Below are 26,250 nucleotides of genomic sequence, written 5' to 3' on the forward strand. Positions count from 1 at the left end.
GTGGTGGCCAACTTAAGCATCCTTGTTCAGGCCTCCCTTCATCCCTATTTAATATCCTTCCATACCTTCCACTGCATGAGATAAAATTCTCAAGTATAACTCCTCACACATAAAACGTTGTCTCAGTCTCTATTTTTTACACAACTCAGGCTGACAGAAAGTAATCTCTCTAAATCAGCAGAGCCCAAAATTGGGGGGGGGGGTCCTAAGAGACTGTTATTTGTTATAATAATAATAATAATAATAATAATGAAAGAAGGCTGTCCTACTCCCACCTCTTGATTCCCAGGGTTGTGAATCACAGCTATGGGACAAATATAATCATGTATGGGTTTCTGGTTCAAAGCACATATCATATTCTACACACTAATTTTTGTAAGTTTATTTACTGATTTATTTTTAGCACTTTCTCTTTTTTAAAGATTTATTTATTTTTATTTGAAAGATTATTTTTAGCACTTTCAACAGTGGCACATAGTAGAGCATCACTGAATATTTGAATTAAGGAACTGCATAAACTAGCAGATCCAGAACAATGCACAATAGTAGTACCAATAATGGGCATACTTGACATGCTGCTGATGGTAGGAATGTCTCTGGTACTTCCCCCAAAGCTGGTTTGGGCGATGATTCCAATGTATATTATCCCATATTAAAGAAACATCTATAACCACTATTATAGAATGTTTTTATCTGAAATGGCTGTTGAATATTAGCAAATATACTATTTTAATACAAACAAAATTATTTTTCAGAAATGCTTTCTATATTTAAAAGGTTTTAAATATTTTATTTTGTTTTTAATGAACACACAGTAACAGCACATGCCTCTAGGGTACAATGCAACATTCTAATACATTTATGAGTATACAATGTATATAAATCAAGACAATAAACAGCCCCATCTCCCATTACTGTCCCATGTCACAGCATTCAAACTCCTCTATTCCAGCCATGTCACTGTAAACTACAGACCATATGCTGCACTGTAGAGCACCAATAATGTATTCTTTATTTATTGCTGTATTTTGGTATCCATTATCCAACCTCCCTCTCCCTCTATACTTCTACTTTCCAGTCTCTAGTAATCAACATTAACACCTTGAATGTACCCAAGTCTGATATCAGAAGCCATGCAGGCTTGTTTAGTACTTGCATGGGAGGATGTAAGTATTTTAACTCAGCAAGTAAAATGTACAAATGCAGTAGAGATAAAACCATGGAGATGGTAAATTTAACAGAAAATACCTCAATTTAGTGCATAGCATAAATTTCCCTTATCACTATCTAAATTTCATTCATTACTTTAGTACAATACCTCATCTCAGTATCTACAACTTTAACAAATGCTTGGAAAGCTTTTTGTTCAGAAACAGATGCCGGTCTGACAGAAACACATTTGAAAATGTTCTTCTTCTGGTCATAGTTGCCAACACATCTATGAACTTGGCCTCTAATCAATCTTGGAAGTTCACGATCCTGTTTGTACAATATGAAAAAATTCATCAAAATTTCAAATTTCTGAGTCAGGACCCCACTGCTGACAAGACTACGGTACCAGACATATATGGGAGTCCTATCACAGAGGACAGACCCTTACTTGGGTAGGGCATAGCTTCTTAGAAGACTAAATATAATGGCACACTCTTTTATAGACTGCCAGAATTGTACTTCCAGTAGATGGCAGAAGAGGTGGGTCTGGTCAACTCTCCAAGTGAGAACAAGTAGCTGGATGAAATAGCTTGCTGGGGCCAGCACTGTGGCACAGCGGGTTAATGCCCTGGCCTGAAGCGCCGACATCCCATATGGGTGCTGGTTCTAGTCCCAGCTGCTCCTCTTCCAACCCCGCTCTCTGCTATGGCCTGGGAAAGCAGTAAAAGATGGCCCATGCACCCGCGTGGGAGACCTGGAAGAATCTCCTGGCTCCTGGCTTTGGATCGGCACAGCTCCGGCCATTGCGGCCATCTGGGGAGTGAACCATCAGAAGGAAGAACTCTCTCTCTCTGCCTCTCCTCTCTCTGTGTAACTCTTTCAAATAAATAAATCTTAAAAAAAAAAAAAAACTTTGCTAAAAGTCTCCTTGTATGCATCAGGGACATATCAAGGCAGTAAGGAATTAGAGACCTCATCTGGGAGAGTATCAGTCAAGGATGGGCCTAAGCATGAGGATGTTTTCCCATTCAGATATCTGCCAACTACAGAAAGACAGCTGAGAGTCTGAGAAACTGAGTAGAGCTTTTAATAGACTCATTGATCCAGGAGAACAAAAATGGAATCTGAGGCCCCTAAGAAAAAAAGATTTGAGAACCCATTCCCACTTCTCCCCAGTCTTAGTGTTGGAACCCAAAAAGGCTATGCCTTTAATGGAATTAGCAAACCAGAAAAAGAACAACAATATCCAAATCTTCTCAAATCCTGAATACAATTAAAGCATTCTGAAATGGTTTTCACTCAAAGGTCATAGCACCAATTATAAGAAGAAAGACTAGTATTGATAAAATGATTATATTAAAATTAAAATGTTCTGTTTATCAAAATCTACCATTAACAGGGAAACGCAAATCATGGATCATGATAAAGCATTTAAAATACACAAAACAAAGAATTTGTACCTAGAGTAGTTTTTTAAACCTCCTATAAATTAATAATAAAAACACAAATAATTCCACATGTAAATGGTACCTAAGTGGCCAGTAAACATATGAAATGGGGGCCAGTATTATGGCATAGTAAAGCCACTGCCTATGATGCTGGCATATCATATAGGTGCCAGTTGGAGTCCAGGCTGCTCCACTTCCCATCCAGCTTCCTTCTAATGACCTGGGAAAAGGCAGTGGAAGATGGCCCAAGTGTTTAGATCCCCACCAACAATGTGTGAGACCCAGATGAAGCTTCTGGCTCTTAGCTTTGGCCTGACCCAGCCCTGGCCTTTGTGGTCATCTGGGGAATGAATAAGCAGATCTCTCTCTCTCTCTCTCTCTCTCTCTCTCTCTCTCTTAGTTTTCAAATAAATATACAAAATCTTTAAAATCAAAGAAACAAATAAAAATATGAAGCAGTGATCAACCTCATCAGTAACCATGAGAATCATGCAGAATTGAAATAACATTAAACTCACCTACCAGGATGACTAAAGACTGACATTACTACATGTTGATAAGGATGCAAAGAAATCATAACTCTTGTATACTGCTTGTGAGTGTATAAATTGAAACAACCTCTAGAAAAGAGTCTTCAGCAGTAACTACTGTAATCAGAATATATAACCATCTGTGGTCCAGCTAGTTTACTTCTAGGTATATTCCAAACACAAATGCATGTCTATGCAGAAGATATATATTCAAGAATGCTCATTAAAAAATAAACAAAATTGATACAAACGGCTTCACTGCTGAATTCTACCAGACATATAAAGAAGAACTAATTCCAATTCTTAAGCTATTCAAAACAACTGAAAGGAATGAATCCTCTCAAACTCCTTCTATGAAGCCAGTATAACCCTAATTCCTAAACCAGAAAAAGAAACAACAGAGAAAGAGAAATACAGACCAATCTCCCTGATGAACATAGATGCAAAAATCCTCAACAAAATACTAGCCAATTGAATCCAACAACACACTTGAAAGATCATTCACCTGGACCAAGTAGGATTTATCCCTGGTAAGCAAGGATGGTTCAACATTTGCAAATCAATAAATTAATAAATACACCACATTAACAAACTGGAGAAAGAAACCATATGATTATTTCAGTAGATGAGAGAAAGCATTTGGTAAAATACAACATCCTTTCATAATAAAAACCTAAAACAAATTGGGTATAGAAGGAACATTCCTCAACACAATCAAGGCAAATCTATGACAAATCCACAGCCAGCATCTCACTGAAGATGGAAAAGTTGGAAGCATTCCCACTAAGATCCAGAATCAGACTAGGATGCCCACTCTTACCACTGCTATTCAATATAGTCCTGGAAGTTTTGGCTGGAGCTATTAGGCAAGAGAAATAAATCAAAGGATGCAAATTGGTAAGGAGGAAATCAAACTATCCCTATTTGCAGATAATATGATTCTCTACATAGGGGAACCAAAAGACTACACTAAAAGACTATTGGAACTCATAAAAGTTTGGTAACATGTCAGGATATAAAATTAACACACAAAAATCAATAGCCTTTGTATACAATGAAGACAATGCCATGGCTGAGAAAGAAATGTTAAGATCAATCCCATTCACAATAGCTACAAAAGAATTAAATATACTGGAATAAATTTAACCAAGGAAGTCAAAGATTTCTGTGTTGAAAATTTTAAAACATTAAAGAAAGAAAAGAAGACATAAAAAATGGAAAAATCTTCCATGTTCATGGATCGGAAGAATTAATACCATCAAAATGTCTATACTACCAAAAGCAATTTACAGATTCAATGTGATCCCAACCAAAATACCAATGACATCTTTCTCAGATCTAGAAAAAAATGCTAAAATTCATAGGGAAACACAAGAGACCCCAAATAGCTAACACAATATCTTTTTTAAAGACTTAGTTATTTATTTATTTGAAAGGCAGAGTTACAGAGAAGCAGAGGTAGAGAGAGAGAGAGAGAGAGAGAGAGAGAGAGAGAGAGAGAGAGAGGTCTTCCATCCATTGGTTCACTCCCCAGATGGCTGCAATGACCAGAGCTGGTCCGATCTAAAGCCAGGAGCCAGGAGCTTCTCCCACACAGGTGCAGAAGCCCAAGCTTTCCCAGGCCACAGCAAAGAGTTGGATCAGATGTGGAGCATCTGGCACTCAAACTGGCACCCATATGGGACGACAGCACTGCAGGCAGCTAGGCCACAGTGCCATCCCCACTAAAGCAATCTTATATAACAAAAACAAAGCAGGAGGTATCACAATACCTGATTTCAAGACATATTACAAGGCATTTATAATCAAACAGCTTGCTATTGGCAAAAAAAAAAAAAAAAAAGACATGTAGACCAATGGAACAGAGTAGAAACTCCAGAAATCAATCCATGCATCTACAACCAACTGATCTTTGACAAAGGAGCTAAAATCAATCCCTGGAGCCAGGACAGTCTCTTCAACAAATGATGCTGGCAAAACTAGATCTCTATGTGCAAAAGTTTGAAACAATACCTCTACTTAAACTTTACACAAAAATCCACTCAAAAATAATCAATGACCAAAATCTATGACCCAATACCATCAAATCACTAGAGAACACTGGAGAAACCCTGCAAGACACTGACTTAGGCAAAGAGTTCTTGGAAAAGACCCCAGAAGCAATCAAAAGGCAATCAAAGCCAAAATTGACAAATGGGATTGTATCAAGCTGAGAAGCTTCTGCACTGTAAAAGAAACAGCAAAGTGGAGAGGCAACTGATAGAATGGGAGAAATTTTTTGAAAACTATGAAACTGATAAAGGATTAATATCCAGATCTGTAAAGAACTCAAGAAATTTGGCCAGTGCCGCGGTTCACTAGGCTAATCCTCCGCCTGCGGCGCCAGCACACCGGATTCTAGTCCTGGTTGGGGTGCTGGATTCTGTCCCAGTTGCTCCTCTTTCAGTCCAGCTCTCTGCTGTGGCCCGGGAGTGCAGTGGAGGATGGCCCAAGTGCTTGGGCCCTGCACCCACGTGGGAGACCAGGAGGAAGCACCTGGCTCCTGGCTTTGGATCGGTGCAGCATGCCGGCCACAACACGCCTGACGTAGTGGCCACTTGGGGGCTGAAACAACGGAAAAAGGAAGACCTTTCTCTCTCTCTCTCTCTCTCTCTCTCTCTCTCTTTATGTCTAACTCTGCATGTTAAAAAAAAAGAAAGAACTCAAGAAACTCAACAAGAAAACAATCTAGTTAAGAATTTTGCAAACAACTCGAACAGGCATTTTTCAAAAGAAGAAATTCAAATGGCCAATAGACACATGATCACTAGCTATCAGGGAAATGCAAACAAAAACCACAATGAGGTTTTTACCTCACCCTAGTAAGAATGGCTCTCATACAGAAATCAAAAACAATAAATACTGGTGAGGAGGTAGGGGGAAAAGGTACACTAATGCACTGTTGGTGGGAATGTAAACTGGTGCAGCCTTTGTAGAAGACAGTATGGAGATACCTCAGAAATATGAAAATAGATCTACAATATGATCCAGCAATCTCACTCCTGGGAATTTACCCAAACAAAATGAAAACAGCAGATGAAAGAGTTATCTGTATCCCTACATTCACTGCAGCTCAGTTCACAACATCTAAGATATGGAATCAACCCAGATGTCCAATTAATGACTGGATACAGAAATTATGATACATACACATTACTAAATACTACTCAGAAGTAAAAAAAAAAATCTTATCTTTTACAACAAAATGGATGCAATTAGAAACCATTATACTGAGTGAAATAAGCCAATCATTAAAAGACAAGTACCATGTGTTTTCCCTGATCTCTGGTAACTAATACAGTACCTAAAATAGAATGTACAGAAATGAAATTGACATTTTGAGATTCGATCATTGTTTACAGCCCTTGTCCCTGCTATTGTGGAACAGTATTTTTCTCTTCATATTACTTGTTGAAGACTTTACTTACTGTAGGATTAATCTTATGAGTATAAAGTAAACTGAAAATAGATCTTTATAAAAATTAAGAGTGGGAATAGCAGAGGGAGAAAGAAAAAGGGTGGGAGCGTGGGTGGGAGGGAGAGTAGAGTGTGAAATTATCAGTATGTTCCTAACTCTGTATATATGAAATACTTGAAATTTGTGTACATTAAATAAAATCTCAAAAAAAGAATGCTCATACAGCAGTATGAATAGCCAAAAATCTGAAAATAACCCAAATGTCCACCAACAATAAAATGAAATACTAAATTTTGGTACATTTATACAACAGTATACATATCAATATAAATGAATGAAGTATAGCTACATACAGCAACACAGATGGATTCTATAAACATGTTGAGTGGAAGAAAGCAGACATTTAAAAATGCCATATGATTCTATTTACATAAAGTTCAAAAGCAGGCAAAATTGGATTTCTGACACTAAGTCACAACAGTGGTTACTTTTAGGTAGAAGACAAGAGATAGTGAATGGGAGGAGGCACAAGAGGGGTCCAGGAATGATGGTGATGTTTTATTTCTTTTTTTTTTTTTTTTTTTTTTTGACAGGCAGAGTTAGATAGTGAGAGAGAGAAAGAAAGGTCTTCCTTCTGTTGGTACACCCCCCAAATGGCCGCTACTGCTGGTGCGCTGCACCAATCCGAAGCCTGGAGCCAGGCGCTTCCTCCTGGTCTCCCATGTGGGTGCAGGGCCCAAGCACTTAGGCCATCCTCCACTGCACTCCCGGGCCACAGCAGATAGCTGGACTGGAAGAGGAGCACAGAATGCAGCGCCCCAACCAACGGAACTGGGGTACCGGAGCCGCAGGCGGAGGATTAGCCAAGTGAGCCACGGCGCTGGCCAATGTTTTATTTCTTAACCTGGCAAGCAATCACTTATGAAACTTCATAGAGCTATGCAGTTACATGCACTTTTCTATATACATTACAGTTCAGTAACAAAGACTTTTTAAAACTTAGAGAAGACAATATACATTAAGATATAGAAATAAACATAATATTTACTGTTTTGATATCTACTATATGTCCAGCACTGAACATTTGTTTTATCATCAATCCCTATTTTAATCTCTGAAAGCAGATTAATCCCCACTCTACATTTTTTTTTAAATGAAGCTCAGATAGTTTAAGCAGGTTAGTTAGGTCATAAAGCTAGTGTATGGTGAAATAAACATTAGAATCCAAGTCTGTTTTCAGAATTGAGACAAATTTCAGAATTAAGGCCAATCTCTTTTACAAAGTATATAGCTCTCATAAGGACCCCAGCCTCCTTTATCATTTCCAGCCTTCTTTGTTACCAAGACTCTTACTTACATCCCAGCCTACTCCCTCCTTCACCAAATTTCAGAAACAGTATCCTACCCTTACTAACTATACAGTTCAGTAATTATAAACTACTTGTGGTTCCCTGAATAGCTCAGGCTTCTTCTTCACTTTGTGTCTTGGCATATGCTATTCCCTTGCCACCTCTTCACCCTCTCCAAAACACAAAAGTTGGAGCAACTAAAGTTGACTCTTAAAAGTCCTTAAAGACCTCAGTTACCACTTTTCTTTGAAAATCTTTCCCTGACCTGTCCAATCCTTCTGATCTGCTTCAATAGCACCCTGAATATATCTCTACCATATCATTTCCACAGTGTAACATTTTATACACCTTTCTAATCGAAATTATAAACTCTGAAAGAGCCATTAATCACTCATATTCCACTTTATACCCCTTGCACTCAGCAGTGTCTGACACACAGCAGATTCTTTACATTAGTTAACCAAATAAACAACTTTAACATCAGAACTAAAATGAAAAAACATATTTAAAGTACTAATAAATTAACATAATTTCTATTGCAATGGAATTATATACTGTATTTTTATGTTTCGTTAGCATAAGCTTTGCAAATAATACTTTAAAATACTCACAATTTCGTAAAATATACAAGGCAGAGTATTTTTCCCATCTCTCATAAGAAAAGTCTTGGAATAATATGGACCAGGTGTAACAGCTGAATCTAAAACAGCTTAAGCAACAATGAAATAGGGGGAAAATCAATATTGGTAAAATGCAGACAAAATTTAGCAAACAGAAGTTGATGTTTAAATCACTGTTACCATACCAATTAATACAGCTCTATTTATAGAGTCATAAAGATGCTTTAAGAAGAAGATATTTCTGACACAATTTCATACTAAAGAAAAATTTCTGACCCTTTCCAACTTAGGAACAGATTACTACAGGGTACTTCAGAAAGTTAGAAAAATTGAATTTAAAGTGTGAATTTGTTTTAGTGCACAAAAATTCTGAAATCCATGTATGATTTTTTTATAACTCATTTTCTACATAATATGAAAAAACTTTTATACAAAAAAATTTTTGCATCAAAATAAACTTGTTTTAATTTTTTCTGCATGAACTTTTTAAAGTATCTTTGTATGTCAAGTTCTTATAACTGATAGTATCTGGCCTTCTAAAGTTTTTTCTTTAGAATGTGTTCCACAAGAGTTAAATTCCCAAACCATCTCCTAACTTATAACAATAAACACTATAGCAAATAAGTATCATCATTTAATGAAAACAGTAAATCCAAATCAGAAGTTATATATTCTATCCCAGTTCCCCAACTTAGTAACATTTGTGATTTTGAAAAAATTGGGGTTAATTTATTTTCATTGTGTATTTTTAAAGTGTACAACACAATATTTTATATACATAGTGAAATTATTACTACAAATAGGCAAATTAACGTTACCTTTGACCTTCCATACTTAGCTTCTTGTGTGTGGTAAGAGCGCTTAAGATCTATGATCTTAGAAAATTCTCAACATATAATCATGAGTATTAACTATAGTCCTCCTGCAGCACATTAAATCTCTAGTCTTCTTCATCCTACACAACTGCAAGTTTGTACCCTATGACCTGCATCCCCTCAAGTCTGCCCATTAAGCAAACTGCTTAATCTATTTCAAAGCTGTTGCTTTACCTGTGCAAACAGTAATCAATTTTTATCTCAAGAAATTATCAAAGGACAACATGACTCATTCCTTCAGTGACCTTCTACTGAGTACTGTAATGAATGCTTGTTATTTTGAGGTCAGAATATATTTTCTTTATAAGGCCCAGATATTTCTATAGGAAACTTCTCCTCTTCCACTGTTAGCCATAAAATTTGGATGGGATTTGTCTCTACCTTCAGACACAGGTACACCTATAACTACCTTAAGCCAATTAGCATTCCACTCCCCAGCAACAGTCAGTGAAGGGCATGTCAGTCAGTCAGAAATGATGACAGACAAACAATAATTTGTTAGTTTCTGGGAAAGAGCAACCAGAACAATCTTATTCAAGAATGTGACACCATGGCACAAGGATGCATGGTATAGAGAACTTGATAATCAGTCAGAAGCTGCTGTAGACACAGTAGTGTCTTAGGATGAAGCCAGCACTGTGAAAGCACAGAAACCATTTGTGCCATCTCCTAAGCAACTGGATTAAGCCTTTCCTGAAGTCAGAGACTAGAAAAGTTTTCAGCTCTGTGGATAAATCCCTAACTTATTTAAGCAGCTAAAGTTGATTTTGTCATTTGCAACTGAAAGGGACCTCCTACATAGTATGCATGGTTCTGGACACTAAAGTTGAATCAAATGTAGTCTCTACGTCTGATGAGTATAGAGTCTGTTTATTGCTATTTATGTTGAGTATTGTGATATTTCAGACATTATTCTTCTGAGTGAACCTGAACAAGTCACCAAAGGGAATTCTGGAGAGATGAATGGACGTAACATGTGCTTTTTAATGGGATAAGGTCACTTTTAATATTTATGCTATGCAAATGAGGTAGGAACCACAGGCATTCTTCAAATGAAGAAAAGGTCAACTGGGAAGTCCAACAAGGTTTAACAATTTTGAAACAAGATGTTCTAGCTCTGATAGAGATGGACATGAAATAACTAACATGGTGTTACATGGCTACTGTGAATAACTAGATAAAATGAAAGCTAAGTCAAGCTTCAACACAGAGTAGAAAAAACTATACCAACCAGATGGGAAATAAGATTCAGGGAAAATAAGTAGGATTTGCAGAATGCCTGGAGAGTAGATGGGACTTTCAGAGGCCAGAGGCACAGAAACCTCCAAAAAGCCATAAAGGATAAATTTAACAAAGTCAGCAGATTAAAAAAAAAAAAAAAAAAAAAGGTATTCTTTAGGGTTTAGAAACAGCTAGCAAACAAAAGGGCCAGGACAGAAATCCAGAGTCTAGAGAAGGTGCAAGCATTTAGCCAGGCAGTTAAGATGCCTGTATCCCATATTAAAGTGTCTAGGTCCAATTCCAGTGAGTCCAGTGAAACTCACCTGGACTTTGGAACTACAGAACTTAAAAGTTTAAAAATGGTTATTGTTTTCAGCTGCTAAGTTTCTGCTAATGTGTTATGCAGCAACAGAAAACTACTATGTGCTTTAGTCAAAATCTGTATCTACTAAACCCAGTGTTACTTCATAAAACAATGTTTTGTTCTTGGTGGTAACCAAGAGAGAAATTAGAATTACTTTCATACTCTGACAGAAATATGTAACTATATTAAATTATATTTATATCATATACATAAAGGTACTTCAAAAAGTTCACAAAATGGAATTAAAAGACAAGTTTAAACTATGGAAAGAAAAATATTTTGAATCTCTACTTATTATATGTTTATCTCTTCACTCTAATTAAAACAAAATAGCAACAACATTCTTCCAAACTCTCTCCTTTTTTCTTTTTTTTTTAATTGACAGTGAGAGAGAGACAGAGAGAAAAAGGTCTTCCTTCCGTTGGTTCACCCCCCAAATGGCCGCTATGACTGGAGCTACACCAATCCGAAACCAGGAGCCAGGTGCTTCCTCCTGGTCTCCCATGCGGGTACAGGGCCCAAGGACCTGGGCCATGCTCCACTGCCTTCCCAGGCCACAGCAGAGAGCTGGACTGGAAGAGGAGCAAGTGGGACTAGAACCTAGAGCCCATAGGGGATGCCGACACCGCAGGCGGAAGATTAACCAAGTGAGCCACTGCACTGGCCCCTCTCCATTTTAAATACCAATTCAGAAAACAAATTAATTGTAAGGCATTTATTCTTATCTGTAAAAAAATTTCTTAAATGTTCTTTCAGACTATTTAGAACATGATATAATGTTTATATAAAATAACTACTGGATTACTGCAATATAGTATAAATAACAATAGATTGAGAAAGGAAGCTTGGATACCAGATCCATTTCTACTGCTAACCTGCTTTGTGATTTCAGACAATCTATTCATTTTTTTTTTGGACAGGCAGAGTGGATAGTGAGAGAGAGAGACAGAGAGAAAGGTCTTCCTTTTTGCCGTTGGTTCACCCTCCAATGGCCGCCGTGGTAGCGCACTGCGGCCGGCGCACCACGCTGATCCGATGGCAGGAGCCAGGTGCTTCTCCTGGTCTCCCATGGGGTGCAGGGCCCAAGGACTTGGGCCATCCTCCACTGCACTCCCTGGCCACAGCAGAGAGCTGGCCTGGAAGAGGGGCAACCGGGATAGGATCGGTGCCCCGACCGGGACTAGAAGCCGGTGTGCCGGCGCCACAAGGCGGAGGATTAGCCTAGTGAGCCGCGGCGCAGGCCCTATTCATATTTTAATTATCTGTTCCATTTCCTTACCTAACTCAAAGGATTACTTGCAAGAGTCTTTCCAGATGTAATGTCATGAATTAAAACTACTACCATAAATAACCAAATACTTAATTCACACAAATCAATAACTGGCCCAGAAAATCCTAAAAAAAAAACCCACAATTTCCTTTTACAAAATTTCATTTTTCAAGATCCTCTAGATATTCTTTTTGACCTTAAAAACTGTTTTCCGGCTGGTGCAGTGGCTCAACAGGCTAATCCTCCGCATTGCGGCGCTGGCACACCGGATTCTAGTCCCAGTCGGGGCACCGGATTCTGTTCCAGTTGCCCCTCTTCCAGGCCAGCTCTCTGCTGTGGCCAGGGAGTGCAGTGGAGGATGGCCCAAGTGCTTGGGTCCTGCACCCCATGGGAGACCAGGATAAGCACCTGGCTCCTGCCATCGGATCAGCACGGTGCGCCGGCTGCAGTGCGCCAGCCGTGGCGGCCATTGGAGGGTGAACCAACAGCAAAGGAAGACCTTTCTCTCTGTCTCTGTCTCTCTCTCTCTGTGTCCACTCTGCCTGTCAAAAACAAAACAAAACAAAACAAAAAAACTCTTTTCCAAACAGTGTGATTGAAATATTTCTGAAGTATGATACGTACCTAATAGTTCAAAAAGAAGTACAGCTTTCTGTGCATGTTCACGCCAATACTTCATGCTTTCAATAACCACAGAAAGAATTCTTAACGAATTATTTTTTTCCTTAAACTGCAGCTGAAATGAGGCTTCCTTTGAAAAAATAAAAATACAGGATTAGAAATTATTTTCTCTTTTTCATTATACTCTTTCACCTTCTGTATAAAGATCCTAGGTCCTCATAAAAGACAAATATATAAAATGTGTATAAAGAACTTGTCAAAGTTTTAATGCAATTATTTCCTTAAATTAAAGCCATCAATAGTACACTGTAAGAGGAGAAACTAGGATACTGTAGTTGAAGATAATCAAGAAGAGAATTATTATATTCACTCATTTTTTCATTTGTTGAATATTTCTAAATTATCAAGTGCCAGATCCTGTGATAAACTCAGATATGTAAAACAACTCCTTTCCCTAATGTGCTGACACTTTAAAAGGGGAACCAGACACACTGACTCATTTCAAAAGTACTTATTAGGCACCAAATATATGCCAATCACTAAGGAAATATCAGCGAACAAACAAGATATCTGCCCTCACAGATTTCAGTCTAGAGGCTGAATATTTTATCTTAGAAATACCTCAGCAATTGATGCATTCTATTAATTCTATTAATTCATACAAATCAATTTTTTTTAATTAATTTATTTATTTTTGACAGGCAGAGTGGACAGTGAGAGAGAGAGAGACAGAGAGAAAGGTCTTCCTTTTGCCATTGGTTCACCCTCCAATGGCCGCTGCGGTAGGCGTGCTGCGGCCGGCGCACCGCGCTGATCCGAAGCCAGGAGCCAGGTGCTTCTCCTGGTCTCCCATGGGATGCAGGGCCCAAGCACTTGGGCCATCCTCCACTGCACTCCCTGGCCACAGCAGAGAGCTGGCCTGGAAGAGGGGCAACCGGGACAGGATCAGTGCCCCGACCGGAACTAGAACCCGGTGTGCCGGCGCCGCAAGGCGGAGGATTAGCCTAGAGAGCTGCGGCGCCAACCTAAATCAATTTTTAAAAATTTTTTAAAAACATGGAGGGTAAAAGGATAGAGGTTATTTTAAATGGGTTGTTGAGGACAGACAAGTGTAAAGACCCTAAGATGAAAATATGCTTGGCATTTTTTAAGATCAACTAGGAATACTTGTGTAGTGTGTATTAAAATACTACTTTTCAAGAGTGAGAAAACACTTTTTTCATGAGGGTGAGGGCTGTAAAGAACACTTGCTAGAACTTTTTTTTTTTTTTTCAAAATGCAACTACTTTCCCTTTTTCTCCCCCACCTAAAGTTCTATTATACCTCCTATTACTAAGATGACTCTATCATTCTTGTGTACAAGGAAATATAAGAAAATCACTGTGATACACACTATACTAGGCATATCTCCAAGAAAAAAAAAGAATTTTTTTCATATATATAGGCAGAACGAGCATAAGGTACATAAGCGCCCAAAGATTAAAAAGACAAAGAAGGCATCACTATTCCTAGGCTGAAAAGAATAGAAGAAAAAATAAAATTACCAAGCTCATGAAAGCTGGACTCATGGATGAGCTGTGTCATGCAGGGACACAGCCACTGCTCAACATATTTAAATATGGAGAAAATGGGGGAATCCGACCACCCCTTCCCACCCTTTGATGTCCTCCTAGTGACTCCCCTTGGCTGACCTCCAGCAGAAGTCAACAAATAATGGGTCCTAAAACCATGCACTATTGTAGGATGATTCAACCTTCCAGAGTGCAGACAAGAATATGTGAAGAATCCATAAGGTGAGGGAGATGTGGTGGAGCGGGACATTATTCACCCATTCCTCTCTGTAATAACTAGCACATGATATAAAGAAGATGTTTACAAAGAACAGTTAAAGCATTGTGTGTAGTGAGGAAGTGACTAGTATGGGGAAGAATACAGATCAAAGAAGAGATGTATTAGAGTATATGCAATGTGTAGAAAATCATCTTGGGGCTGGCACTGTGGCACAGCAGGTTAATGCCCTGGCCTAAAGTGCTGGCATCCCATGTGGGCGCTGGTTCTAGTCCTGGCTGCTCCTCTTCTGATCCAACTCTATGTTATGGCCTGGGAAAGCAGTAGAAAATGGCCCAAGTCCTTTGGCCCCTGCACCCGTGTGGGAAACCTGGAAGAAGCTCCTGGTTCCTGGATTCAGATCGGCACAGCTCCAGCCATTGCGGCCATCTGGGGAATGAACCATCGGATGGAAGACCTCTCTCTCTCTCTGCCTCTCCTCTCTCTGTGTAACTCTGACTTTCAAATAAATAAATAAATCTTTTTTTTAAAAAATCCTCTTAAAGAGTCTGAAATGGCTACAGCATTGAATCAGAATTACTGAAATATGGAATAGAAGGCTAGAAAGTTTGAATAGGAAAAAATTATAAAGCAGAGGTTAACAAACTATGCCTTGCAGTCCAAATCTATCCCCCTCTTTTTTTTTTTTTTTGCAAATTTTTATTGGAACACAGCCATGCCCATCCATTTATGTGTGTCTATGGCTGCTTCCAAGCTACAGCCACAAAGTTGAACAGCAGAGCTGAGCAATCACAATAGAAACCATACAGCCTGTAAGGCCAAATATATTTATTATCTCTGCAGAATACATTTTCTGACTTCTGTAGAGAAAAACTTAGGGTGATATATAAACAGTCTGGATAATTTCTGCAGAAAAATGGGTCAATTGCCATAATTAGTAAAAAGTGAATATTGAAATGCAGTAGGAAAATTCTGAAAGAATTATTAAAAGGAACAACCATTCACACCCTCAAAGAAAATATTTTGCAAGCTAACATCCCATTCACTCCAATGGAACTGGCTATTTGTGCTAATCAAGTCAGGTATGCCATGGGATCAATTTCAAATGTTCTTTCCTCTGTAACTTTCCAAATACTTATTTACTCCTATTTTCAAAGGTAAACAAGTCATTAAAACTTTTTACCTTTAGAGTAGTATTTTTTTCTGGAATATCACCCAATGTTTTTTTCTTAAATTGATCTTGTAAATTAGGCTTAAATGCCTGAAATGCACTATTTTTGCCTAAACCTTTTATTGTTGAACCACATATTTTTGATGAATGCATTTGTCTGAGTTCTTGAGTTTCTCTGTGGTGAGGTAAGTTAGGATGTTCAGATATTTTTGATTGTTTCTGTTGTTGAGCTCCCAAACTCACTGCACAAGAATTCATTCCATCATTTGCCACTAGATTTCTTCTTTTACACTGAGACGTAGTATCATTTTTATTCCAAGCTTTTAAGCTGATATTTTTGTTGCCATCTCTGTAACTGTAACAGTAAAAACAAGTTATTTGATTCTATGTGCTTCTTAATTAAAAAACAATTCGTGAAAGATTTCATTTACATCGAAATTTATAGGTTATAAACTACTTTGTCATTAGCTAGTTAGAAATTCCAAACACATTATCATAAATCTAGAATATATTACTATTCCTCTTTCCAGATGAGAATACTGAGCTCTTGTGGACATAATTTGCCCAAAGTCATATAGCAAGTTACTGACCAGTACAGAACCTAGAGAATGCTGGTCTCTCAACTCAGAATCCAATGCTATAAAGTATATTTTTAACTATAACAGCCTTCCTATAACAATGGGTTTCCTGAAGTAGTAAGACTTTGAAGACATTTGTATACGAACATTTATTTTTAAATTGTCTACAAAATTTTTTAAATGAAACTGTAGTTTGTCAGTGACTTTAAATCAAAAGAGAGAGTAAACAGTTCTTTTACCGTGTAGCTTAAAAGCTCTACTCGTGAATCTGTTGCAGCATTTAATAGCTGCACTAATCTGAGTGGTTACCAGCCAATCAGAACATGATGTTAATGAAACCAAAATCAGAAGTATAATTTCTGAGCAGGTTAGTTAACAATTCAACAGAAAAAAAAAACTAGTCCAAGTCACAAGTTCTTAATTCTGAATAATGTTCCTAAAGATATCACAAGCATTATAAGACAGCAATCAATATGACCCATTCCTTGTTTAAGAAAATAGTCCAAAAACTATCTAGGTTCATTAGTGATCAGGAGCAAATCTGGATTTTATGGAGTCTAAATTTTATATAATTGGGAAGTGCTGTTAAGTAAATTAAGTATGAAATTAAGGATGGAAATGAGAAAAGAAATAAAATTTTAAAAGTTATAAACACCACAAATATCACAATATCTAGAAAAAATTATTATTGCAATTATTAATTAATTGCCTGGCATATCTCTACCAGTTTTTTCCTATATTGATCATCTGTCTCTTCATATGATCATCTCTTTAATTTTGTAGTTTTTTTTTTATTTGACAGATAGAGTTATAGACAGTGAGAGTGAGAGAGAGAGAGAGAGAGAAAGGTCTTCCTTCCGTTGGTTCACCTCCCAAATGACCGCTATGGCCGGAATTGCGCCAATCCAAAGCTAGGAGCCAGGTGTTTCTTCCTGGTCTCCCATATGGGTGCAGGGGCCCAAGCACTTGGCCCATCCTCCACTGCCTTCCTGGGCCACAGCAGAGAGCTGGACTGGAAGAGGAGCAGCTGGGACTAGAACCAGCGCCCATATGGGATGCCAATGCCGCAGGCAGAGGATTAACCAAGTGAGCCACGGCACTAGCCCCTGTAGTTTTATTTTCAACAGAGAAAATAGAAATACAACTTTGTCTTTCCTCTCTCATGGCTGTGTAAATTATTTTTATTATTTACAGTCTAGAAAAATTTCTTTCAGCTTCACAACTACTTACTGCTAATAGTACATCTGAAACTTTCCCTTACATTTTTGCTCAGAAGTACTCCTAGCTTGGGGAATAGTCTTTGAATAACTAAAGACTTTTCATCTTACTCAATGTTCCCTACACACAGATGCCTTAGAAACCCATCCAGCTTAGCCAGGTCCTCTACAACCCAAACAGACCATGAAGCCCAAGTTGTAGTGGCTTCTGAACAGGATAGGTGACAGTATCTCCCTCAGATACTTCTTTCTGGGGAAACGATAGGCCCAGATGTTCACCAAAGACCCTAAGTGCAGGCTGTTGTTAGGACCAGATGTATGCGAAGGTTTAGGTAGCCATCTATCAATCGAACCTGTAGCCCTAGGAGCATCATCAGGATACAGTGGGTGAGCCCAGGGGAATGCAACACTTTACAGGGCCTACACTCTGTTCAAATTGCTGCTTTCTTCTCTGGTCCATGGATGAAGCCGATTTAGAAGGGGATAATGCAAATGAAGGCCCTGATGCTTATATATCATTATTTACAGTAAATTCTCCTCTATCAATATTGGATCTCTAATAGGACTATACTCAATTATTTAGTTCAGAGCGATAGGAAAGTAACAGCTCTGTTAGTTCCCACAAAGTATCACCAGATGTCAGTCAAAAATTGATACATAAAAATCATTTTATCAGAACATTTTCTAAAATTTATACTGCAACCTTTTATAATACCTATTGTCATAACATTAAGAAAATAAGTAATTTATATAAAAATTGTGGAGCAGGATTTTGGTCTAGTGATTAAGTCACTGGTTAGTATATGTGTGTCTTATTGGAGTGCTAGGTTCCATACCTACCTCTAACTCCAGATTTCAGTGTCCTGCTAATGCAGATTCTTGAAGGTAGTGGTGATGGCTCAAGTAATTGGTTTATGCCACCCATGTGGGAGACCTGGACAGAGCTACCAACTCCCAGATTCAGCCTAGCCCAGTTCTGACTATTGTGGGCATTTGGAAAATGAACCAGCAGGTGGGAGTGTACCCTCCACCCCTTCTCCTCCTCCTCCTTCCCTCTCCCTCAAAGAAATAATTTTTTAAAAAATTATAAGACTCTGAAGACTGTTATACATAATCAATTATGGGAAGAGTGAAACTAAAAAGGCCATGGAGAAGAGTCAAAAAAAATAGTGTTTTCATTCTGGAAAAGCCAGAATCATTTAAAAGAAGGGAAGCTATTGGAATGGAAAAACACACTGACATAAAAGACAAGACAACATGGTAATTACAAGAGACAGATATTAAATTCTGTTTCATCAGATGCCCGGAAGAGAATGGAAACCTTTGGTTTTTGAGTATTTAAGCTAAGGTTCTCAGAAATCACCAAGAAACGTAAAAGATCTCAATGTTATACGTTATAAGAAATGTGAAGGAGAGTTCTTTAAATGGATGAAAAAATGCTAAATGGCAATATGAGAGCATAAGTATGAAACTCATTGGAAAAGACAAATATATAGATAAAATAATACAGCAAAGTCCATATTTATAGGTAATGTATCTGGATTCAGAAGCACATAAAAATTTTTGAAAAAATTTTTGTACTGAATATGCATACTTTTTGTCATTCTCTAACCAATACAGTGTTAACTATTTACACAGCATTTACTTTGCATTAGGTATTTTAAGTTATCTAGAGATTATCTGAAGTATATAGGAAGATGTGCACAGGTTAAATGCAAATACTATAGTTGACTAATTTTAGAAATTTCCTAAATGTAAATCTCCTTAGTAGAGGAGGAGTAAATAAAGGAAAAAGATATAAACAAAAAATATAAAGGAAATGCAGACAAGAGAATAGATGAGCAAATATAAATAAACTCACCTCCAACCACTCTGGTTTCCTTCAGAATCTGATTGAATAGATTTAGACACAGACTCTTGACTTCCCAGGGGATGAGAAACAGAATGTGGTGCTTGCCTTTTGAGGAAATATTTCTTGTTAAATATTAATAGCCTGCTTTCAAATTGATAAATATAAAATATATACAGAAGAATAACATCAGTTGGTAACAGACACATATATATTTTTCCACATACCCTGTGTTCCTTGTTTTCATTAAAGGAGCCAACTCTGGATTTGCAGCTTCCAAGGCCCAATCTCAAAGTAACACAGATCAAAGTAAGACATGCATATTTTTAAAAATAATTACTTCATACTTACTTAATTCCTCAAATGTGGAAGAAAACAAAATAATAATAGATTTAGAAGTATAATCAAGTGGGATGAAATTAGTAACACAAATATTGTTTTATATGAAGATATTTTAAAATTCTAATTGTATAAGATCCTATTAACAATTTTTAAGCTTGCCCCAAAAATGTAAGTGCATGTAACAAGTATATTTCAGGGCCGGTGCCATGGCTCAATAGGCTAATCCTCCGCCTGCAGTGCCAGCACACCGGGTTCTAGTCCTGGCCGGGGCACCAGATTCTGTCCCGGTTGCCCCTCTTCCAGGCCAGCTCTCTGCTGTGGCCCGGGAGTGCAGTGGAGGATGGCCCAGGTGCTTGGGCCCTGCACCCGCATGGGAGACCAGGAGAAGCACCTGGCTCCTGGCTTCGGATCAGCGCGGTGCGCCGGCCGCAGCGGCCATTGGAGGGTGAACCAACGGCAAAAGGAAGACCTTTCTCTCTGTCTCTCTCTCTCTCACTGTCCACTCTGCCTGTCAAAAAAAAAAAAAAAAAAGTATATTTCAGAATTTCTGTCTACCCAAACTTTCTTCCCGAAATAAAAGTAGCAGCAAACATTAAGACCCTCCCAACATTCAAAAACCTGAGTCAGGATTTTAGTGGCCTCACTTACAAGATGAGCTGTACCAGAGTCTCGCTGTCTCTAGGATTTAAGTCAAGAGATACAGAGGGCAGTTGACCAATGACCTCTGTAAACTAGAACCAAGAGTTGTATGGAGACTCCTAGCAATGGCAAGTTAGTTCATGTTGTGCTATCCGAAGCTTTAAGGAAGCAAACTAGATGAGAGTATCTTAGACCATTTGTGATACCATAACAAAATACGGAAGACTGGGTAATTGATAAGTAATAAAATTTTACTTTTCATAGCTCTGGAAGCTGAGAAGTTCCAGATCAAGGCACTAATAGATTTAATGTCTGGTGAAGGCTTACTTAAGTTTCACAGATGGTGCATCTAACTGTGTCTTCACATAACCGAAGGAGCAAATAGTTCCCTTGTACCTCTTTTATAAATTCACTGATCTCATAATCACCTTCTATAAGTCCCATTTCTTAATATTAATACATTGGCAATGAATAATAATACATTGGTGGGAGCCAGCTCTGTGGTACAGTAGGTTAACCCTCCGCCTGTGACACCAACATCCCATATCCCAGTTCTGGTCCAGGCTGCTCCTCTGGCGATCCAGCTCTCTGCTGTGGCCTGGGAAAGCAGTAGAAGATGGCCCAAGCACTTGGGCCTCTGCAACCAGGAGGGAGACCCGAAGGAAGATCCTGGCTCCTGGCTTCAGAGAGGCTTGGCTCTGGCCTTTGCAGCCATTTGGGGAGAGAACCAGCAGATGGAAGACATTTCTTTCTCTCTCCCTCTCACTGTCTGTAATTCTACCTCTCAAATAAAATCTTTAAAAAATATATTAATACATTGACAATTAAGGTTCAATGTGGAAATTTTCAGATTATAGCAGAAAGCAGAGTCAAATGAAAAAGCCAAAATGCTGTAAGAAGAAAAAATGGCCAGGGCCAAACACCAGAAACTCCTGGCTTCTTCCCTTCCAAATTCTTTTTTTTTCCCTGTATTTTTCCTGCTTCCATGCACACCTATTCCCATCCCTGAGACAACCTAAATTTTTCCATTCTTTACCACTAAATAGGTAAGTCAGAACGTCTGTACATGTTTGAGAAAGAAAAAAAAATCACTTTACAGTTCAAGTTACTACTTCTTTATAACTAAGGCTTGAAATCTAAGATACTCTATTTAAATGCTAAGCCACCCTTGTAGGTATAGAAACTCAAACTTCTGAACTGGAATATTCAGAAGGAGCCAAGTAATTTCTGTATTTGGATAGTGAAAAGAAGAAAACCCACAAACTTTCTATGTTTTATTATAATAAAAGAGAAACGGTCATTTTCTACAAGCTTAATAATCATTTCCTGGAAATTATCACCAACTCATTTTCTTACCTGTTGGTAGAGGAGGGAAATCATAACTGTCAGAAGCAGTACTGATACCTGAATCATTCTGAAGTGGATTCGAAGTTAATGGTTGTCTGTTCCTCTTTTTCTGATTGAACAATGGTACAGGCAAACAGCCTAAATGGAAAGTACTAACAAATTAGTACAAAACAGGCAAATAATTATGCCTAGCTGTAGAATAATTATTATATAATACATACAGAGTTTGAATTTTTCTGTATCTATATGTTAATATGCTTCTTATAGATACACTTCAGTCTCCATGAATCGACTTTATATTCTTTGGTAAAAATTTTAAAGGCAGAGAGACAAATAGGTGGACAGAGACTTTCTATCTACTGATTCACTCTCCAAATGCCTGCAACAGCCAGATGTGCATCAGTAGGAAGCTGGATCACAGTAGAGTCGCCAGGTCCAACCACTGAGCTGAATGACCCAACTCCTGAGCTAAATGCTGGAGCCTGTCTGCCCCACGATTCTACATTCTTTTTAAGATCCTGAATAGCCTCATTTGTCTCTCTAAAAAGTCCTTTCTTATTCTACCTTAACATTGCCTTAATTCCTCCTATTGGAAAGTAATTCCCATCTCCTGGCTCATTCCTAACCCTTTCCAAATCCACTTTTTATGTTCTTAATTTCCCTCCTGTGCTTGCCTATTACCATATCAACTGGAATGGACCCTTGGAGTACAATAAGGTGAGAAAGAACCAAACTTTGAATCAAGTTTTCCAAAACCCTAAACACTTTCCACTATGGTAACATCATCCCATTTAGAACCATGGTTCTCAAAATTTTGTTTGGCTAAGAGTTATCTGGCATTCTACTCAACATGCAGGTTCTAAGACCTCACCCTCATAAATTTTATTACAATAGGGTTAACCTGGAATCCAAAATTCTGAGATTTCAACAGGTACCCCAGGTGTCTGTACTGCTCTTTCCTGTGGATTATTTTAAGAAAGACTTAGATAGTGACAATATCTAACCCAAATGAGAATATATATATATATATATATATAATTTATTTATTTATTTAATTCTTCCAGATGGCAGAACTAGAGTACTAAGTCAGGCCAAAAGTCAGACATACAAACTAAAACCTAGAATGAAATTCAAAGGAAAAAGAGGTCCAAAATTCTCATCTATTGCTACAAAGCAAGTCACTGGAGCAACCAGGTAGGATCCAAGCTTCCTAAATCTCAGTTCAGATGTCTTGCCACTATAGCATTTTCTATCTGATTCATAATCACTGTTCTACAGGAGAATAGTGGTTCTGAAAACTCTGATGAAAGACTAGGAGAATTATGTGAGCTCTGAACAGACTGCCTGAGTTTTAGTTATGACTTCAAATGAGGTTTGAATTACAACTCCAAAATAAAAACCTGGGCAATTTCTTTAAACTCTTTGTGCTAATACTTATACTAGGCTACACACTGTATATATATATATCACCGCAGACTATAAAGAAATGGAATTATTTCCCTCTTTGTCACATATCTGTAGTAGGATTTGCCAAGCCAAGAATTGATCCATTTGCTGTTTCTTGTTTTCCAAAGGTCATACATTGTGTTTGATTATTGTTAACAGCTCGATAAATGTGTAAAAAAAAAAAAAAATACTGGGAAGCAAGCAGTATAATGATTAAGAACATGGAAACAGGCCAGCACCTCGGCTCAATAGGCTAATCCTCTGCCTTGCGGAAAAGGTGTCTCAAGTGTTTGGGTCCCTGCCACCCATGAGGGAGACCTGGATGAAGCTTCTGTTTCCTGGCTTTGGCCTGGCCCAGGCCTAGCTGTTGTGGTCACCTGGTGAGTGAGCCGGCAGATAGAACACTCTCTCTGTATACCTCTACCTTTCTCTCTGTAACTCTTTTAAATAAACAAACATTTTTTAAAAGCATAAATAGTAGTTTTTATTATCTTCATTGTGCATTATCATTTTGCCCTCTGTGTTTATACTAATATACTGGGAATGCAAAAATGGTAGGAGAAGCTATAAGGGAGACAAAAGTGCTTCTGGAAATATTTTGAACAAGTCACAAATGAAAATACATGTGTTTTTAGCCTAGAAGCACAGAGGATGTGCAGAAAGAATAACAGAGTCAATCTAGGTACATCTGATTTTATTTCCACCTCTGCTGACAAAGGTTTTTCCTTCAGTAAGTTATTTTACTTCTATCAAAAAGTAAAGAGACTAGAATAAATGTCTTTTTAAAATTTCCTTCTAAAATGTGCCACCTATAAACCATATAATCTTTTTTTTTTTTTGGACAGGCAGAGTGGACAGTGAGAGAGAGAGAGAGAGAGAGAGAGAGACAGAGAGAAAGATCTTCCTTTGCCGTTGGTTCACCCTCCAATGGCTGCTGCGGCCGGCGCGCTGCGGCTAGTGCATCGTGCTGATCCGAAGCCAGGAGCCAGGTGCTTCTCCTGGTCTCCCATGCAGGTGCAGGGCCCAAGCACTTGGGCCATCCTCCACTGTACTCTCGGGCCACAGCAGAGAGCTGGCCTGGAAGAGGGGCAACCGCGACAGAATCCGGCACCCCGACCAGGACTAGAACCCGGTGTGCGGGTGCCGCAGGCGGAGGATTAGCATATCGTGCCGCGGTGCTGGCCAAACCATATAATCTTTCTATAAGCTTATATATATAAGACAAATATGTTTATAAGACCAAATATAATTCTTCTCTGTCTAACTCTGCCTGTCAAAAAAAAAGGCTAAATACATGACATATAAAAATAAAAGTTATTCAATACCTGCTGTACTTCGAGTTGAATTTTCATGTAGGTTTCTCTTCATGTCCTCCAATACTGAAGTCTGATATTCAAATTTACAATATGAAGTTGTCTGATTAAACCTTTGAAGAAGAAAAAATGTAACTCATATTGTATCTACAAAATCCGTCTAATTACAGAAAACTATTATTTTAAACTGGTTTCAAATATGATAAAACATTTAAGGGCATCTTCTGCTTTCTAAGAATTGACAACTCAGAGGAGGGCATTGTGGTAAAAAGCGTTAAGTCGCCATTTGGGACACTCACAACCCTATCCAAGTGCCTGGCTCAAGTCCTGGCTTCTCTGCCGGCGATCCAGTTCCCTGCTAAATCAACCTAGAAGGCAGCACAGTGCTTGAGTCCCTGCTACCCCACATGGGAGACTTGGGAGTTCCTGATTCATGGCTTCCACTTCAAACAGCCCTAGCCGTTGTCACCACTTGGAGAGTGAACCAGCAGTTGGAAAATCAAAATCTCTCCCTCTCCAACCCTGCTTTTCAAATCAGTCAATCTTTTTAAAAAAAGTATAGCATACTCCATTTTCCAAACTCTTCAAATTCAGTTATGACCAGGGTGACTACAACCTACTTCCTAAACAGTCTATGCAACATATTTAAGGATCAGGGATCCGGGATCCATAATGAGAATTCTCAGCCAGATCTTTTGAAGCGTGAAATGGACTACAGCACTGCCAGATGTGTGCTTACAAGGGGAGGGAGAAAACACTCACGGCTGAATCAGCCGTGAGAAATCACCCTCTGCATCCCACTTTTTTTTTTTTTGTTGTTTGTTTGTTTTTGACAGGCAGAGTTATAGACAGTGAGAGAGAGAGACAGAGAGAAAGATGAGTCCCACTTTAAACAGTGAGCATATCATCTGCTTTGGCCACTAATTAGTCGGCGACTTCTGGGTTATATAACACAAAGATGAAGTCCTCGCTTCATGTCCAAAATAATTAGAATGCCAACTTTCCACTCTACAACTCCAACAAATGAGACAAGTTTTTTTTTTTTTTTTTCCTTTTACAACAGAATTTCTGGTTTGTTTTTTTTTTTTAACATGCTTAGCTTCCTTATATATTTCAATCCTTTCCTTGAAAGGCAAATTACACAGCTCAATGAAATAATCTCTGCTCCAAATTCACCAGCCGGTGAGAGGACCAAACATGAACACAACCAAGTAATAACACAAATCCGAAGGAGGTGAGTACTGATTTCCAAATACTGTTTGGAAACATCACACGTGGGAAACACGAGGTCGAGGACTGATGCTGCTTTGCTTCCACATCCTGGGCTTGGAGCTGGACACAGCTGATTCCCAGCCGAACCAGAGGTCGCCACTTTCCCTTAACACAGAAAAAAATGGGGCAACGCCCATCCTACACCTACGAGGGCTCTCACGTCTCAGAGTAAGCGAAAAAAATTAAAAATCTTAAAAGGAAATCCTCCCCATGCCCAGACGGAGGGCACGGAGTTGCCTCTACTCCCGCTTCCGAGTGGCCCAGAACGGCGCTTATGCCCCGAACGTTCAATTCGCAAACCCAGCCCCACCGCGCCCCCGCGGCCCGGCCGTTTCAGCCCCTCAGGGAGTGGGGAGGGAGGGAGAAGCTCCTGACAGGATT

The 26,250-nt window shown here is 38.6% G+C and overlaps 1 protein-coding gene across 1 annotated transcript; it reads right to left on the reverse strand.

Annotated features, from left to right (window-relative positions):
* Window positions 1-1,287: 1,287 nt before the first annotated feature.
* Window positions 1,288-24,652, reverse strand: SPATA22 (spermatogenesis associated 22). The gene is made up of 8 exons (XM_062174785.1): window positions 24,610-24,652; window positions 21,848-21,976; window positions 19,738-19,798; window positions 19,523-19,618; window positions 15,879-16,221; window positions 12,911-13,037; window positions 8,548-8,645; window positions 1,288-1,479 (listed from the first exon to the last, which is right to left on the reverse strand). Exons 1-8 carry the CDS (start codon window positions 24,650-24,652, stop codon window positions 1,288-1,290), a joined length of 1,089 nt encoding a protein of 362 aa, XP_062030769.1.
* Window positions 24,653-26,250: the final 1,598 nt, after the last annotated feature.

The sequence above is a fragment of the Lepus europaeus genome, chromosome 18 (genome assembly GCF_033115175.1).
Source record: "Lepus europaeus isolate LE1 chromosome 18, mLepTim1.pri, whole genome shotgun sequence".
In the NCBI taxonomy this organism is placed as follows: domain Eukaryota; kingdom Metazoa; phylum Chordata; class Mammalia; order Lagomorpha; family Leporidae; genus Lepus; species Lepus europaeus.